The sequence below is a fragment of the Salvelinus alpinus genome, chromosome 5 (genome assembly GCF_045679555.1).
Source record: "Salvelinus alpinus chromosome 5, SLU_Salpinus.1, whole genome shotgun sequence".
NCBI classification, from domain to species: Eukaryota; Metazoa; Chordata; class Actinopteri; order Salmoniformes; family Salmonidae; genus Salvelinus; species Salvelinus alpinus.
The window spans coordinates 58,051,565-58,071,293 of record NC_092090.1 but is presented as its reverse complement, the minus strand read 5'-3'; the positions used below and the strand labels follow the sequence as shown (position 1 = coordinate 58,071,293).

Below are 19,729 nucleotides of genomic sequence, written 5' to 3'. Positions count from 1 at the left end.
CATTGGTTGACATGCCAAAAAGAATCAATCATAGAATTAGAATAATCATTAGATTTCTATGATTCCAACAGTTCACCCAAGTGTATTAATTTAGAGATAACTGCCAAAATAAAAAAAACACTTGTGTAAATGAAACACTGTCACGTTGGTATGAAGGATCGGGAGACAGGCGCAGGAATGCGTAATAGTTTTTTTTATTAAGCCCAAATTACGGCGTGCCATGTAAAGCACGGGGACGAAGACCAAACAAACACGTAACAAAACACAGGGTAGAAACCAAAAACAAAAGTGCGAGGAGTAGCTCGAATAAATAACACACACGTACAACGATTAACACACGGGACGAGACCCATAATCATCTGCGCAATCCACAAGGGCACGAAAGCCCTAAACACAGGTACTCACATGCACAAACGGACATAGTAACAATAATCGACAGGACAATGGTAAACCAAGGACACACTTATACAATGACTAATCACTGGGAATAGGGGCCAGGTGTGCATAATGAAAGTTCCGGAGGGATCCGTGACACATACAAAGTGTATTGAAAGCAGGTGCTTCCACACAAGTGTGGTTCCTGACTTAATTAAGCAATTAATATCCCATCGTGCTTAGGGCCACTTATAAAAAATAAATGTCCAGTTGGCCATTATTTTGGCTACACTCTTAGAGTAAAGGTGGTTTCTAGAACCTAAAAGGGTTCTTTGGCTGCCCACATAGGACCACCCTTTGAAGAACCATTTTTGGTTGCAGGTAGAACACTTTTGGCTCCAGGTAGAACCCTTTTGGGCTCCATGTAGAATCCCTTCCACAGAGGGTTCTACATGTAACCCGAAAGGGTTCTTCCACCTGGAACCCAAAATTGTTTTCCTATGGGGAAATTCAAACAACCCTTTTGAAACGCTTTTTTCTAAGAGTGTAGCATGGCTAGAATAAGAGATCTCATTGACTTTGAAAGAGGGGTCTCAAAGAAGCGCAGGGGGTTTAAAGGCTGTGTGTGTCTCAGTCACCAGATCTCAACCCAATTGAACACTTATGGGAGATTCTGGAGCAGCACCTGGGACATCTTTTTCCATCACTATTAACAAAACACCAAATTATGGAATTTCTTGGGGAAGTTCAGAGTTCCAGACACTTGTAGAATCTATGCCAGGGATACTCAACTAGATTCAGCAGCGGGACAAATATTTTTGTTGAGCGGATGTTCGGGGGGGCGGAACATAATTACAAATAATTGTGATTCAAAAGTAAGTAGGATTCATAAATCAATTAAAAAAATGTATGTGGTGTTCTTAACTTTGTTAATGTTAGAGCACTAGTGCTACCAATTACATTTTTTTAAATTTAGAGCCCTGAAACCAGGCCAGGGCAAAAGATTGTCATCCCCATTTTTAACTGAGCAAAAGTCTATAGAGCAAAAGGGGGTCTAGAAAGTGAATACTTGGGTAAAGTCATAGCTAACACCTGCCTGTTCTAAACAGTTATATGAACACAATGGAAGGACACTTTTTTGTGTTTTGTTTCTATCTAACTATCTATCTATCTAACATATCTCTGACACTATAATGGCACCGGAAGAGATGGCTGCCATTTTACGGGCTCTTAACCAATTGAGCTATTTTAAGTGTTTTTTCGCGTTGTTTGTAATTCATTTTGTACATAATGTTTCTTCCACCATCTTCCACCATCTTATGACCAAAAAGAGCTTCTGGATATCAGAACAGCGATTACTCACCTTGAACTGGACAAATATTTTTTCTTTAACGATTTGGATGCGAAGGATTTAAGGCAGATACCGGACCAGGCCCAAATCCCCATCATTCACATGAAGAAAAGATGCAGATACAGCGGACGCAGGTCCGGGTGCCTTATGATAAGCTGTAGACCACACTATTACCAAAGGAGTTTTCATCTATATTTTTTGTAGCTGTCTATTTACCACCACAAACCGATGCTGTCACTAAGACGGCACTCAACGAGCTGTATAAGGTCTTAAGCAAACAAGAAAATGTTCATCCAGAGGCGGTGCTCCTAGTGACTGGGGACTTTAATACAGGGAAATTTAAATCCATATGACCTAATATTTACCAGCATGTTACAATGTGCAACCAGAGTAAAAAAAACTCTAGACCACCTTTACTTCACACACAGAGCCACTTTCAAAGCTCTCCCTTGCCCTCCATTTGGCAAATCTGACCATAATTCTATCCACCTGATTCCTGCTTACAAGCAAAAGCTAAAGCAGGAAGTACCAGTGACTCAGTCAACAAAGAAGTGGTCAGATAATGCAGATGCTAAGCTACAGGACTGTTTTGCTAGCACAGACTGAAATATGTTCTGGGATTCATCCGATGGCATTGAGGAGTATACCACATCAGTCACCGGCTTCATCAATAAGTGCATCAATGATGTCGTCCCCACAGTTACCGGCAACATCCGCACTGAGCTGAACGGTAGAGCTGCCGCTTTCATGGAGCGGAACCCGGACGCCTATAAGAAATCTCGCTATGCCCTCCGACGAACCATCAAACAGGCAAAGTGTCAATACAGGACTAAGATTGAATCCTACTACACCGACTCCGACGCTCATCGGATGTGGCAGGGAGTGTTAACTATTACGGGCTACAAAGGGAAGCCCAGCCAAGAGCTGCCCAGTGACACGAGCCTACCAGACGAGCTAAATTACTTATGCGTGCTTCGAGGCAAGCAACACTGAAGCATGCATATGAGAGCGCCAGCTGTACCTGACAACTGTGTGATCACACTCGCTGTAGTCAATGTGAGTAAGACCTTTAAATAGGTCAACATTCACAAGGCCGCAGGGCCAGATGGATTACCAGGACGTGTACTCGGAGTATGCGCTGACCAACTGGCAAGTGTGTTCCCTGACATTTTCAACCTGTCCCTGGCCAAGTCTGTAATACCAACAGTTTTCAAGCAGACCACCAAATTCCCTGTGCCCAAGAACACCAAGGTACACAGATAACACAATCTCAATTGCACTCCACACTGCCCTTTCCCACCTGGACAAGAGGAACACCTATGTGAGAATGCTGTTCATTGACTACAGCTCAGCGTTCAACACCATAGTCCCCTCGAAGCTCATCACTAAGCTAAGGACCCTGGAACTAAACACCTCCCTCTGCAACTGGATCCTGGACTTCCTGACAGGCCGCCCCCAGGTGATAAGGGTAGGCAACACCACATATGCCACGCTGATCCTCAACACGGGGGCTCCTCAAGGATGCGTGCTTAGTCCCCTCCTGTACTCCCTGTTCACCCATGACTGCCTGGCCAAGCACAACTCCAACACCATCATTAAGTTTGCCGACGACACAACAGTGGTAGGCCTGATCACCAATAAAGATGAAACAGCCAATAGGGAGGTGGTCAGATACCTAGCTGTGTGGTGCCAGGACAACAACTTCTCGCCCAACGTGATAAACACAAAGGAAATGATTGTGGACTACAGGAAATGGAGGGCCCTCATTCTCATCGATGGGGCTGTAGTGGAGCAGGTTGAGAGCTTCAAGTTCCTTGGTGTTCACATTGCCAACAAACTATCATGGTCCAAACACACCAATAGAGTTGTGAAGAGGGCACGACAATGCATATTCCCCTCAGGAGACTGAAAAGATTTGGCATGGGTCCTCAGCTCCTTAAAATGTTCTAAAGCTACACCATCGAGAGCATCCTGACTGGTTGCATCACCGCCTGGTATGGCAACAGCGAAACGCTACAGAGGGTAGTGCGTACGGTCCACTACATCACTGGGGCCAAGCTTCCTGCCATCCAGGACCTCTACACTAGGCGTTGTCAGAGGAAGGCCCTAAAAATTGCCAAAGAACCCTAGTCATAGACTGTTCTCTTTGCTACTGCACGGCAAGTGGTACTGGAGTGCCAAGTCTAGGTCCAAAAGGCTTCTTTACAGCTTCTACCCCCAAGCCATAAGACTGCTGAACAGCTAATCAAATGGCAACTGGGACTATTTGCATTGACTCCCCACCTTTTTTACACTGCTGCTGCTCGCTGTTTATTGTCTGTGCACAGTCACTTTACCTCTACCTACATGTACATAGTATCTCAATTACCTCGACTAACCTGTACCCCCCGCACATTGACTCGGTTCCGATACCCCCTGTATATAGCCTCGTTATTCTTTTCTTTTTAGTTTATTTAGTAAATAGTTTCTTAACTCTTATTTTTTTTAAACTGCATTGTTGTTTAAGGGCTTGTAAGTAAGCATTTCGGTAAGGCCTACACCTGTTGTATTCGGCGCTTGTGACAAATACAAATGTATTTGATTTGATTTTGGTTTATTAGGCCAGGGCATGCCTGGCTGTAAAGAGGAGATTCTTTGACCTAGTAAAAGTATTTTAGAGTCATAACGTGTTGGGTGCTGTCACGCCCTGACCATAGAGAGCTTTTATTCTCTATGTTGGTTAGGTTGGCGTGTGATTAAGGGTGGGTCATCTAGGTGAATTATATTTCTATGTTGGCCTAGTATGGTTCCCAATCAGAGGCAGCTGTTTATCGTTGTCTCCGATTGGGGATCATATTTAGGTAGCCATTTTCCCATTGTGCTTTGTGGGATCTTGTCTATCTATAGTTGCCTGTGAGCATTATATTAGCGGCACGTTTTGGTTGTTTTTGTTGTTTTGTTCTTTGAAGTTTCCTTTTCCAAAATAAAGGATGGAAACATACCACGCTGCATCTTGGTCTACTCCTTATAATGACCGTGGCAGGTGTCTAGTACAAAATGAATACATGGGTTAAGCCAATGTGCTGTGGTGTGGTGTATTGCGTTGTGTAGCTGGAAGAGTTGGGCTGTCTAGGATAGCTGGGGAAACATTGTTATTCTGTAATGTGTTGTGTAGGGTTATGTTATGTATGGCCGTGTAGGCTTGCTGGGGAAATCTCTGATCCCTGGGGGCATTGCGTCAGGCACATGCACCGGCTGCCCCCCGCAGACCCAGCCTTTTGTTATGCTGATGGCGGGAAACTGCTTGGCCTTTTGTCCAAGGCACAGAGGGAGAGAAGCAGAGACGGAGGGAGGGAGAGAGGCACGGAGAGACTGAAAGAGAGACACTGAGTAAGAGAATGAAAGTAAGGTGACGGAACAACGAGGCAAAGAATAATTGGTAAAATAATAGGAGGGAGGAGAGAGAGAGAGAGAGAGAGACAGGCACACAGACAGACAGAGGATCCCCAAGGTGTCCTACTCTCCCTGACCTATCCCAGCCTCCCAACACAACGTCACATTCTGAGAGAGACAAAACAAGCAGCCGTCAGCTAGGCTCCTCAGTCGCTTTGAACACACACCGCTCGTACAGAACACACGCATACATACACACTCACACTCACTCATGACCCTGCGCGCCCACAAACTCAGACATATACAGTCAGCGAAACACTCGCCTCAGCTCTCAGAACTCATCCACGTGCTGGTATGTTGAGAAACACTCTGTCACACACTCCGTCCGTCACTGGCTCCTTGGCTCTGACCGGAGAGAATGCTTCTGCTGTATCGCATATGACTCCATGCCTGCTCTAACTGAAGACTGCTACAGAACACAGAGCAGAGCGGAAGCAGCAAGCAGCAGCTGTGACTGAGGAACAGAGGAGGAGAAACGCTAACCCCCCTCTGAGAGAACAAAAAGCAGCCTGACGTTGTGGCAGCAGCAGAAACAGCCTTTGTCTTGTCCTGCTTGGTTCACATGCTCCCCCCGTAGAAGAAATCAGAAGAGAGGAGACCAGAGGAGAGGAGCCGCACTGAGCACTGACAGACTGGCCTACTCTACCAGAGAGAGAAAGGGTTTGCTGTTTGATGTGTGTTATCCTGTTGCTCTTCCCTGTGTGGATTCAGTACTTGGACAGCTCCAGAGCACTAGGTCCGCTCAACAACACAGTGTGTATTTTTGCTGGTCGTGTGTTACAGTCTATGTGAAGTCTCCCTCGTCGAGACTCCATCTCCAGGGAAGCCCTGGACCCCCATCCCCAGCCCTCCATGGCTCTCTCCCTGGCTCCCTGCAGCCCTCTCTCCCTGGGGACAGCAGACAGTATGGCCAGCCTGGAGCACCAGGGGGAGAAGCAGCTCTTTGAGAAGTTCTGGAAAGGGACGTTTAAAGCTGTGGCCACACCGAGACCAGAGAGCATCATCGTGGCAAGCATCACCGCCAGTAGGAAGGTTATCAGGTCAGTTACTGTATCTCGCTATCTCTCCTACTGTAACTAGTTATTTTATTTTGTATTGAACACATCTATAGCTCTCTGAATTCAAGTTATATTTGTACCTTGGCTTCTCTTAAAATAGTGCATATATATGATGATAGCTAGCAAGCAGGTGATTCGATTTTGAATGAAGCAGGTGGTTGGATTTCTTGTAGCTATGTGCACACAGCACTGTCCAACATCAAGAAACACATGAATAATAATCTAACTGTTTTTGGGGATTTCAAGGGCATTTTAATTTCATGCATTTAACATCATATGTAAATAAAGGATTATATCACATAAAGGGAATCCCTCACAGCAGACATGCCATGTAAACATGACAGAGGCTTCAGTATAATTGTCCCAGGCAGGCTTTTAAAGGTTACGTGCATGTCTTCTCTTCTTTCTCCGAGCCTCTAATGTCAGCCACGTCCCCTCCAGTGGCATGGTGGCCGTATGTTGCTGCCTCTCTGTGAAGTGCCACCGCCGTGTGTTATGTATTCATGCCCCTTGTCAGTGTGTGTGTGTTATCTATTCATGCCCATTTTCATCATTGCAAAGGTTATCTTCTACGATCAGCCCTCAGAGCAGACAGGCAGGCAGGAGAGAAACAGACAGGGAGAGACATGTGACATCAGTGTATCACTTTTGATCTATTGTTTCTCTCTCCTCCTCTTGTCCTGCTCTTCCTGTTTTCCCTGCTCCCGTCCTCACAATCAGACACGATCCCCCAGCGCTAACAACTTTATCCCTCACCCTACCGCCCCACCCGACGAAAGGGTTTGTCAAACACTAAGGGCTTTTCACACTACTGAGCTGAACCGAGTCCGGCCAAACCAAGCTGTATCGAGCTGGCCTGGTTATGTTCCAGGTTGCTGGAACCATGCTGAAAAGGCAAAATAGTGAGAAATGGGTATAAATATCTGTAGCAGTGGCTTTTGGGTATGGCCCTAACACACCAGAGAACAATCACTGTCACAATCAACAGTTCTGAAGTCCCACGCGCGAAGTTGATCTTCGAGTGTGGCTCAGTTGGTTGAGCATAGCGCTTGAAATGTCAGGATTGTGGATTCAATTCCTGCTGGGGCCACCTGTATGAAAATACATGCTTGCACTTCTGTAAATCGCTTTGGATAAAAGTGTCTGCTAAATGGCATATATTACGATAATTATTGTATTGTTTTGACACCCACCATCATCGCTGAATCTTATTTCACACTGTGTGCTCCTATTAGAATTATAGTTATTTTAATGGGGATTATAATGGTTCATTTCACCTCATATGCTACATGGGTGGGGAACAGGCACATTGAACCATGAAATAGGTCATTAACGGATTTAACTTATCCTTTTAATAGGCTATTCCTCATTCACAAAATGAGTGATACTGTATTTCTCTGAATATTTGGTTTGTCATCCAACCTGTGGCTCGATTAAGGGTTATTTTGTGTGTTGAATATGAAACAGACAATGCAACTGACAATGTAACGTCATCATAGCCAGCCAATTCACTGTCTGTCCCAATCAAAATGAGAAAGACAGTTCTCTCACTATTTCTGGATATATATATATATTTAAATCCCCCAAATATACCGTCACTCATCTAACATGGGCTTATAAGACACAATATATTCAGAAAGGACACAGTTCTCTGAGTTGAACTGAGCAGTGTCATTATAATGCCCAGCATTAGAGGAGACTAACGAGGCTGTCTCTTCTGTTTGAGCCCTTCCATAAAGCACGTCCTCCAGCAGCGTCTCTGCCTCTCCTCTTCTCTCATCTCCTCTGGAGGGGCTGGCTCTGAATGACATTGACATTGACGCAAGCATCGCGGGGAGAGGGGAGATGACAGACAGATTTACAACTAGCTAACTAATGTTGTTAATTCAGCTCCAACCAGCCAGCCAGCTAGAGCCTAGGCTGACACTCCTAATTGTTTTCTCTCTCTTTCTCTCTCTCTCCCTCCCTCTCTCACTCTCCCTCCCTATTTTTCCTTACTAGATTCTTCCCAGGTCTATAGCACAGGCAGAGCAGAGTGAAATGGTCTAATGTGCTCTGGCAGAATGTGTAGTGTAATGTAATGAGATAGAACAATGCACAAAGACAACACAAGGAGATTGTAGATGGGTGGAGAAGCATCCTACCTGTGTGCTGTATGTATGCTGATGATGTTCTGTCGTGTTCTGACGGTAACTGGGGAATGCTTAACCCGACAGAACACATAGCCTCAGGCCTAGTTCCTCTCTTCTAATTGTGAGCTTTCTCTCTCCGTTTATCCCTCTCTCATTCTTTCTCTCTTTCTATGCACTGTAAAACAAATCTACTTAATTCAACTAATTATTATTTAGTATCTGGTTCCACAACCTTTTTAGTTTACTCAACTTTTCGCCATAGTGTTACCTGAACTTCAAATATTTAGTTTGCCAAAACTTAGGTTAGGGACACCCAGACATCGTGCCTTTAACATACAATGTTTACAACGTACCTATTTGTCACAAATTATTACACTGTGCATATGCATTTATACACAAATTATTATTCAACATGTCCTCCCCTGGGATTTGAACTCACAACATGGCGTAGCAGGAAGATAGGAATGCTTTGAATCAAGAGGTTGTGAGTTCAAATCCCAGATGTTGAATAGTAATTACTGTATAAATGAACATGCACAATGTCATCCTATATGTCAATGTGTGTCAAATATGTTTTTTTTAAAAGCACTTTGGGTGTCCCTAACCTAAGTTGTCTCCAGTTGCAGCCAACTAAAAATGTTAAGTTCAGGTAATACATTGACTGAACAGTTTAGTAAACTAGAAAAGGCTATGTAACCAGTTACTGAATAATTATAAGTTGAATCATTAATCTCGCTCTATACCGCCCTCTCCCCCTTCCTCTCTCTCCCTGTCCCTCGCAGAGAAACATCATTATTCACTGTGTATAACCGAGGGGTGATGAACAATCCTAGTCAACTCCAGGGCAGTGACAGTCAGTGTAGAACAGATGGAGAGAGGGAAGAAGGGGGGAGAGCTGGAAGAGGGAAGGCAGATAGAGAGAGATGTTTAAGTTTAATCAGCGTCTTCCCTTCCTCCTCCTGCCCCCCTTTTATTTTCCTTTTATTTTTTCATTCTTCTCTCTGTCTTTTCATTCTTCCAGCATTACTGGAGCTTGAGAGTCACAGAGCAGTAATTAGAGCTGCTCATTCCATCTCTTCTCCCCCTCTCTTCTTTCCTCTCTCCTCTCTCTTTTCCCCTCTTCCATTGTCTCCCCTCGCTCCTCCCAGTCTTCCCCTCTTTTTCACACGGGTTTGCAGAGGGAGGGATGAGGTTACTAGCTCTGCAGCTGGAGGGTCACGCCCTTAGCTATTATAGCCCTGCAAGCTGTTTTGTTCAGGAGCTCTCTTCATAAAAAATGCAGGCCGCTGTGGTTTAGAGTTGGGGGTTGTGGTGGTTTGTGTGTCTGACCTGCATGCCTGTGTGGGCTTGTTTGTGTGTGTTTGCAGGGGTTAAAGGATATTTGTCCAGCACTGAGGCAGATGGCAAGCTAGGGGAGCTGTGGGAAGAGTAGCGGGGGGCAAGACTCTTACCTCAGCCTTCAGCAGATGCTGCCCTAACGAGGAAAGGAAATGAGAGCTAAGGGATTGGGAGAGGTTGCATCCAAAGGCATTGGGGATACACTTGCTAACACACATAGAAACAGCTACAGCGTAGCCTGTACTGTAAATTAACTAGGAATTAACTGCTGTTGCATCCGAAGGCATAGGGGAAACACTTTGACACAGAGGCATATACATGTGGATGGACATTGATACAGAGGCGTGATATGAACACTTCTCTCAGCTCTAGACCAGTGGGACTACTCCCTCTTGCATCGAAAAGCATAGAGAGGGGATACACTTTCTAACATGCATGGATACAGACTCAGTGTAGCTGTACATGAACAGGGAATACGCCCTGTCTCAGATGTAGCTAGACCAGAGGCAGTAGTACTTTCTGGGGAGAAGCTGCTCTAGTCTGAACAACATGACAAAGATGATTCAATGATGTATGAGGTGGTGCTGCCGGAGTCAAGTCCTGGCTCTGTATATGCGTCCCAAATGACACCCATATGGGCCTTGGTCGAAAGTAGTGCACTATGTAGAGAATAGGGTGTCATTTGGGACAAAGTCTGTATCATGTACAGTTCTTTTAACAGACTGGATTCGATTCCGTTATTGATTTTTACACGGCCTTTAACATTGAATCAAATCAAGCTGGGTTCTCTTCCCTGACACATTATTTAACATGGCTGTGTATTTGGAGGTTGTTCAGATTATCATTGAATATCATGCCACATTGAAGCATTTAATGGTAACTGTGGAACGTCTTATGTACTATAGCTTGCTAGTGTCTGTATGCATAGATGCTGCTGAATCTGTACCTGTACATACATTGACTCGTTGACATTTTCTTTATGTTATGACTCTGAGGCCACTGTGGTGCTAAGCCCCTCTGTGCAGTATTGCTGGGACGGGTTGGATTTCCATGGTGTTGGGCTGGAATGCTCCTGGCTGTGCTGCTATGGAATAGCACAGAGCTGTAGAGTGGCTGATACCCAGGCCCTGTATTTTCTCCTCCAAACCTAGCTGGGGTTCTGTGGACTCTCTCAAAGTACAGAAATGCTCAGGGTTGAGCTGCTATGCTACAGAGCTGTAGAGCAGCTGATACGCCAGTCCCCTGGGGGTTCTCCGCAGTAATTCCTCCATAATCTAACAGCAGCATTTCAGCAGTATTTCACAGGATGAGAGGAGAGGAGAGAGACACATTTAACCCTTTCAGTAGACAACAATGTCACAACGTTTTTCGACTATTTTCAATACATGTATATTATGGAGTTGTCTCTTGAGTCTATGCATGGTTTTGTTTGAGTATATATATATATATTTTTTTTGTGTGGATATATTATGGTTCCACTTAGCTACTGTAGTTCACCCACTTTTTAACCATTGTCTAACTAGGCCTTATTTCCCTATATTTTGTTCTGCTTCGAGTGAAGCTGTGCGCTCTTGAGTGAAATGTTTCGTTCATACATACCAAGCTCCTTGTGAAAGAAAACATGAGGAAAATGCGTGTGAGGTCTTTGTGAAGCGTGACTGACGTAGCCGATGGGGCTGAGTGTTTTAAATGGGCCCTCTGCAATAATTCTGACAAGGCCCTGACAACTATATTTAACCTGGAGATATGTAAAAAAAAAAATTATGGGCTGGTGAGGTCGCCATTTGTCAGCTCACAGTGCACATTTGTGTAAAAATCAAACACATTGATATGTAAAGAGTCTCGTGGCATTTAAAGGCTGTGTTCTACTAGCATAGGTACCATGAATGATTTGTTCCAGTCTGTCAGTATACCAGCTTCTATATAAACTGTTTGTAAACTTAGTTTATAGAAACTGAAGTGTATAACCCCTTATTTTACCAGGTAAGTTGATTGAGAACACATTCTCATTTACAGCAACAACCTGGGGAATAGTTACAGGGGAGAAGAGGGGGATGAATGAGCCAACTGGAAGCTGGGGATGATTAGGTTGCCATGATGGTATGAGGGCAAGATTGGAAATTAGCCAGGACACTGGGGTTTACACCCCGACTCTTACAATAAGTGCCATCTTTAGTGACCACAGAGAGTCAGGACACCTGTTTAATGTCCCATCCGAAAGACAGCACCATACACAGAGCAATGTCCCCAATCATTGCCCTGGGGAATTGGGATATTTAGACCAGAGGAAAGGGTCCCTCCTACTGGCCCTCCAACACTCCAGCAGCATCTGGTCTCCCATCCAGGGTTAACCCTGCTTAGCTTCAGAAACAAGTATATCGTATGTCCTTAACTGACACGTTGATATAGACTACAGTCTCTAACCCGCTGAGACATTCTCTAGCCTTCTCAGAACCATATGTTCTCATTGGGGTTGGAAATTTATAAAACTCTGACTATTTTTGCTTGATATTGAACCACCTACGTATTAATCCTCTATGACAAAGTGAAGAAGTTTGATGCTGCTTACTCAAAGGTGATTGTGTACCCAAGGACTCTACCAATTTCCTTCTCCAGAGAGAGAGAGAGAGAGAGTGAATGAGTGAGGCACTTTGTATATAAAAGAGAGCGATCAACTGTGGGTCATTGTGCTTGCTTGCACAAAGACATTCACAGACAGAGAGGGATGGAATAATGTGACTCAAAAGCCATATAAGTATAGGCAGAAAGGGAAAGAGAAAAAAAATGAAATAAAGAGAGATACATAGAGAGACAGAAAGAGAAGGAGTACGACAGACCAAAAGAGAAGTAAAGAGAGACAAAGGAGAAAGAGTAAGAGAGGGAGGGAGGGGCAAATCAAGCTGGACTTTTAATAAAGTGGCATTGGCGCTCAATACTTTATGTAGTGGAGTAGGCCGCAGGGAGAAGTATAATGAGTGTCAGAGAGAGAGAGTGAGGCAGGGAGGGAGGGAGGGAGGGACGAGGGAGGGAGGGACGAGGGAGGGAGGGAGACGTGGACAGAGAGGGAGACGAGAGCGAGATAGAAGACAAGAGAGAGAGACAGAGACCGGTGAAGAGTCAGACCTTACTGTCAGAAATGTGAGTGAAAGCATTATAGTGTTATCGTGAGTTAAACCTATTTTGAGTCTGGCAATTTGCGGAATTGGCAACTCCACTCAAAGTCATTATACTGTTATGTATAAATAAATGTTCCAGTTTCCGATGTGCACATCAATTCATTTTTCTCAGCTGGATGACTTAAAACAGGTTATGACCCCACAGTAAAATGTGTATAGTGGAATAAACTTAATAATGAAGAAATGAAGAGGGTAAGAGAAGGGATGAATCTCCTTTGTCCTTTACTGATATTGCATTAAATTGAAGGTATGACTTCTTCCTTTGAGCTATTCATTATGACTAATCTTGCAGTGGTTTAGGGGGAGAGGGAAATATGGTCATTGTTTCCTATTAGATCTTCATAATCCAAAGAAGCCTAGGTCTCTGCACATGTTCTTATCTGCCGCAGAACATACAACCAGCGGCCAATTGCTCTGCTATATACCAAAGACAATTTGCCAAGATGATATTAAGCATTAAAGACAATATTTTAAATCTTGGTTAGAGCTCTAGCACAGCACAATTATGATATAAAGAGAGTAAATAGCCATTCACACCTCAATTTGATATAGGACATATTGCAAAGGGCTCAACTTGAGTATAGCAAAAAGATGTGACAATCCTGAAGATTTAAGGGTCAAAACGTTTCTTCTTTTCCTTTTCCTTGAAGTACTTAAATTGATCATGATCAGAGCATTTTATGGCCTGTTCTATAGTGGTCAGAAGACTCAGTGGGTGTCACTAAAGGTCACTTGCATGGTGTGACCAATGATGTTTATACGTAAACCTAGGTATTCATCTGGGATTTATCCGATAGCTCTGATGCTCGTCGGATGTGGCACGGCTTGCAAACTATAACAGATTACAAAGGGAAACTCAGCCACGAGCTGCACAGTGATGCAAACCTACCAGACAAGCTAAATGCCTTCTATGCTCACTTCGAGGCAAGCAACACTGAACAATGCATGAGAGCACCAGCTGTTCCGGACGACTGTGTGATCACGCTCTCCGTAGCCAATGTAAGTAAGACCTTTAAACAGGCAAGCTGGCAAGTGTCTTCACTGACATTTTCAACCTCTCCCAGATCCAGTCTGTAATACCTACATGTTTCAAGCAGACCACCATAGTCCCTGTGCCCAAGAATGCCAAGGTAACCTGTCTAAATGACTACGCCCCATAGCACTCACATCTGCAGCCATGGAATGCTTTAAAAGGCTGGTCATGGACCCACTCCCTGGACCCACTCCAATCCACAGTTGATGCAATCTCTATTGCACTCCACACTGCCCTTTCCCACCTGGACAAAAGGAACACCTATGTGAGAATGCTGTTCATTGACTACAGCTCAGCGTTCAACACCATGTTGCCCTGCAAGCTCATCATTAACCTAAGGTTAAGATTAATTACCTCCCTCTGCAACTGGATCCCCCAGGTGATGAGGGTGGGCAACAGCACATCTGCAACGTTAACCCTCAACACAGGGGTTGCGTGGCCGTGCACGTTAACCCCATGACTGCTTGGCCGTGCACGAATCCAACACAATCATTAAGTTTGCTGACAACAGAACGGTGGTAGATCTGATCACTGACACCAATGAGAGCCTACAAGGAGGAGGTCAGAGACCTGGCAATGTCGTGTCAGTACAACAACCTCACCCTCAATGTCAGCAAGACAAAGGAGCTGATCGTGGACTACAGGAAATGGAGGGCTGAGTACACCTCCATTCACATCAACGGGGCTGTAGTGGAGTGGGTCGAGAGCATCAAGTTCCTCGGTTTCCACATCACTAAGGACCTATCATGGTCCAAACACACCAATACAGTCGTGTAGAGGGCACAACAATGCCTCTTCCCCCTCAGAAGGCTGAAAATATTTGGCATTGGCCCTGAATGGAATTCTACAGTATTGAAATGAAATGTTTCAAGGACAAAATGGCATGTATTTAAGTATATTGTTGTCTAGTGAGGACAGTTACAAAAAATGATGCTTTTAAAAAATATATATATTTTATATATATATATAAATTATCCCCTTTTCTCCCCAATTTTCGTGGTATCCAATCGCTAGTAATTACTATCTTGTCTCATCGCTACAACTCCCGTACGGGCTCGGGAGAGACGAAGGTCGAAAGCCACGCGTCCTCCGAAGCACAACCCAACCAAGCCGCACTGCCTCTTAACACAGCGCGCCTCCAACCCGGAAGCCAGCCGCACCAATGTGTCGGAGGAAACACCGTGCACCTGGCCCCCTTGGTTAGCGCGCACTGCGCCCGGCCCACCACAGGAGTCGCTGGAGCGCAATGAGACAAGGATATCCCTACCGGCCAAACCCTCCCTAACCCCGGACGACGCTAGCCCAATTGTGCGTCGCCCCACGGACCTCCCGGTCGCGGCCGGCTGCGACAAAGCCTGGGCGCGAACCCAGAGACTCTGGTGGCGCAGCTAGCACTGCGATGCAGTGCCCTAGACCACTGCGCCACCCGGGAGGCAAAAAAAATAAAAAAAATATTAAAATAAAAAAATGATGCTTTAAGGAAAATGTTTTTAGATATTTTTTTATTTGTAATTTTATATTTAGCTAACATAATATAATGTAAAAATATAGGTGTCTGTAATAAAATACAGGTGGCAAAAAAAATGTAGACATTAATAAATGCATTTCCATAGCTTCCAAAATGTTTTTTACAATAGTGGGGGGGCGCTAAGATGGAGGCCCGGTGGCTTCAAAACAGCGCTCCCTGTCAGTCATGTAGTGTATATATATATATATAAATCATTGGGTGTGACCCGTGCCATGGAGGAGTTAACGAGAGCGAGAGGAGAGGAGAGGAAAGAGAGAGAGAAATAGAGAGAGAGAGAGAGAGAGATTGCAGCACTGCATTGGGAGAAAGCACAATACTCACTATCCTCTGATAAACCATTCCATTGAAACACTGCACAGGGCCCTTACACACATCACTTCCACCCGAGCACTGCTCCCACGGTAACAGCATGGTAACTCATGTAAAGTGGAAAGGGATTGGCTGAGATTTAATCTCTCGTGGACAGACTACCTAAACATAACTGGTACGGTAGATCTGTCGGCATGCTATGAATGCGTGAGATAATGAGCAGCATTACTTCCAAGTCTTGGGTTTTTGTCACTGGTTATTTAGACGTATCAGGATCAGGCGAAGGCGGTGCTAAAACATCGCTTCGACGGATGAGAAACACAGTTGAAAATATGCAATCTCAATTTCTAATATGCTCCCCACCAGAACCCAATCGAGCATCTGACCAAATTACACAAGATTTTAGTTCCAGGTTAACCGAGATCAGGTGGGATTAGGGAAACTTCTTGAACCGCAACAGATGAAACGTGTCAATAAACCAACCCACTTTCCACCGCTTTGTCATAAGATCTGGGAATGTGTTTTTTAATGGCTGTCAACTCATCATTAAGAAACACATTTGCGTCAGTCTCCCATCTGTAATGCAATGAAACTGTGGTGTTGGACAGATCTCCAGTAAACGTGATGCTGAGAAAGTATTAATTGTAATAAGATCAGCAGTGCTTTGAGGAAAGACAGATGATGAGAGATGATGGGTTGTGTCCCAAATGTCACCTATTTCCCTTTATAGTGCACTACTTTTGACCAGGGCACATTATTGCCATTCAGACTACACCCATGGGGCCCCGGTCAAAAGTAGTGCACTATAAAGGGAATAGGTTGCCATTTGGGATGCAGACATGGTTATTGCCAGTTCCAACTGGAACATTCCACAAGGTACAGCAGCACCATCACTCATAATGACTGTGCAGTGGAATGACTCCTAGCCAAATAGATTGCACAGAGACCCAAGACTCATTAAAAATACATACACTCTGAGTCGACATATTGGAAAATCCAGAAAAATCCTGCATAATAGCTTGACACCACATCTCCCCAGTGGCAAATTCAGGTCTGAAGGACGAGGACGGTAGAAAAAAAATTATCCGTCCCAAATGGAACTGTATTCCCTGTGTACACTCTTAGAAATGTTTTTTTTTTTTTTGAACCTAAAGGCTTCTTCGATTTTCCCCATATGAGGAACCTTTTGATGATCCCTTGCTGATTCCAGGTAGAATCCTTTTGGTTCCAAGTAGAACAATTTTGGGTTCCATGTAGAACCCTTTCCACAGAGGGTTCTACATGGAATCCAAACGGTTATACCTGGAACCAGCAAGGGATCATCAAAAGGGGTTATCAAAAAGGGTTATCCTATGGGGTGAGCTGGAGAACCATTTTGGAACCCTTTTTTTCTAAGAGTGTAGTGCACCACTATTGACCAGGGCTCTATGTATGGAATAGGGTGCCATTTAAGACACACACAGTATTTACAACAGGTTTAAACACTGGAGACAGACAACCAGACAACCAAACACGCTGTGCTCTCTCAATAAAACAGATCTGAGGATCCTCAATGTTTTGTCCGAGGTTATTGTCTCTGTCTGTCAGCTTGCGAACTAAAGCCAGTCCCTACTTGCAGATTTCTTGCTTGGTCCGCACAATATTTTCATTGTGGCTGCTGACCGGACCCCCGAAGCGATTGGAGAGCCATTATAACAATGCAAACTTATCAGAGTCAAACCCTCGTCACTAACATTAAATAATTTCACTTTATCCTGGTGCCGGGTCTACCCCGCACATTTCCATGTCATTTCCATTGTTTTGGTCAAGTTCCATTGACCACTTTATCGCATCTATCTGATTACATTGTGTTTTTCCGTAACCAAACATTCTAAATTAACGGGGGAATAGGTTGGGATTAACAATACTTTACAAATGAATATACATTTCACAGGGCATTGATAAACATTGACAAAAAATTAACACGATGAAACAAGTAGTGCACACGAATTGGCGGGAGTCCGTGCGCAATGGTGGAGAGTGGAGGTGCCTTTAGCCTGTCTTCGCCACACACCCATCCCCTTACTCTGGTCTCGACATTTAAAATGATGCTCGAGACACGTTCCTCAACCATATGCAGCAACATCCTTAACATTCTCAGGATGTACCAGTAGTCATTTTCCCTTCCACTGAAATCATTACTGTCCAGTATTCCTAACCGCCCCCCTTAAACACACACACTACCCAAACTAATGGACATGTGACAGCAAGGCAGAATGGCACATTCCAAACAAGCATGTATGGTTCATTGAAAAAAAGCTGAGCTAATATGCTTAATAAGGTCGTGTGAGGATTAGAGTAATTATGTAACTGCTATGGGCTAGGACTGCTTTCTTTATTTTTATTTTCTTCAACAGGGGAAGGTTATTTTCCTCCCCGTGCCCCAGAGAAATCAATGAGAGAGGGCAACGGGAGTTCACATTACACATATGATTGCATAGTTTGTTTACATCATTATTTTGTACAATTATTTGAATAACCAGACCCTATCTCGGTCTCTGGGACCATAGTTTTCTTTGTTGGGTTTCATGGCTTAACATACACTACATGAACAAAAGTATATGGACACCTGCTCGTCTAACATCTCATTCCAAAATCATGGGCATTAATATGGAGTTGGTCCCCCCTTTGCTGCTATAACAACCTCCCTTCTTCTGTGAAGGCTTTCCACTAGATGTTGGAACATTGCTGCAGGGACTTGCTTCCATTCAGCCACAAATGAGTGAGGTCGGCGCTGATGTTGGGCGATTAGGCCTGGCTCGCAGTCGGCGTTCCAATTCATCCCAAAGGTGTTTGATGTGGTTGAGGTCAGTTAAGTTCTTTCACACCGATCTCGACAACCCATTTCTGTTGTCGAGATCACCTTTATTTAACCAGGTAGGCCAGTTGAGAACAAGTTCTCATTTACAACTGCGACCTGGCCAAGATAAAGCAAAGCAGTGCGACAAAAAACAACAACACAGAGTTACACATGGGATGAACAAAAGTACAGTCAATAAAAAGAAAAATCTACAGTGTTTAAAAGTGGAGTAAGGAGGTAAGGCAATAAATAGGCAAATAGTAGCGAAGTAATTACAATTTAGCAAATTAACACTGGAGTGATAGATGTGCTGATGATGATGTGCAAGTAGAAATACTGGTGTGCAAAAGAGCAAAAAAAAGTAAATAAAAACAATATGGGAATGAGGTAGGTAGTTGGATGGGTTATTTACAGATGGGCTGTGTACAGCTGCAGCGGTAAGCTGCTCAGATAGCTGATGCTTAAAGTTAGTGAGGGTGATATACGTCTCCATATCACCCTCACTAACTACAGCGATTTATAAAATTCGTTCCAGATAACTGGAAGGAAAAGCGGCCAAAGAAGGTGTTGGCTTTGGGAATGACCAGTGAGATATACCTGCTGGAGCGCGTGCTACGGGTGGGTGTTGTTATGGTGACCAGTGAATTGAGATAAGGTGGAGCTTTACCTAGAAAATACTTATAGATGACCTGGAACCAGTGGGTCTGGCGACGAATACGTAGCGAGGGCCAGCCAACGAGAGCATACAGGTCGCAATGGTGGGTGGTATGTGGGGCTATTTTGTAAATGACATCGCCGAAGTCAAGGATCGGTAGGATAGCCAGTTTTACGAGGGTATGTTTGGCAGCGTGAGTGAAGGAGGCTTTGTTGCAAAATAGGAAGTCGATTCTAGATTTAATTTTGGATTGGAGATGCTTAATGTGAGTCTGGAAGGAGAGTTTACAGACTAGCCAGACACCTAGGTATTTGTAGTTGTTCACATATTCTAAGTCAGAACCGTCCAGAGTAGTGATGCTAGTCGGGCGGGCGGGTGCGGGCAGCGATCGGTTGAAGAGCATGCATTTAGTTTTACTAGCGTTTAAGAGCAGTTGGAGGCCACGGAAGGAGTGTTGTATGGCATTGAAGCTTGTTTGGAGGTTTGTTAACACAGTGTCCAAA

At 44.3% G+C, this 19,729-nt stretch overlaps 1 protein-coding gene across 1 annotated transcript in view; it reads left to right on the top strand.

Moving 5' to 3' along the window:
* Window positions 1-5,306: 5,306 nt before the first annotated feature.
* The window catches only part of LOC139576381 (serine/arginine repetitive matrix protein 4-like), an 86,254-nt gene continuing 71,831 nt past the window's right edge, over window positions 5,307-19,729 (top strand). The window contains exon 1 of the mRNA XM_071402465.1: window positions 5,307-6,198. Within this exon, the coding sequence (XP_071258566.1) occupies window positions 6,011-6,198 (188 nt within the window). The 5' untranslated portion in view covers window positions 5,307-6,010. The remainder of the gene's footprint in view (window positions 6,199-19,729) is intronic.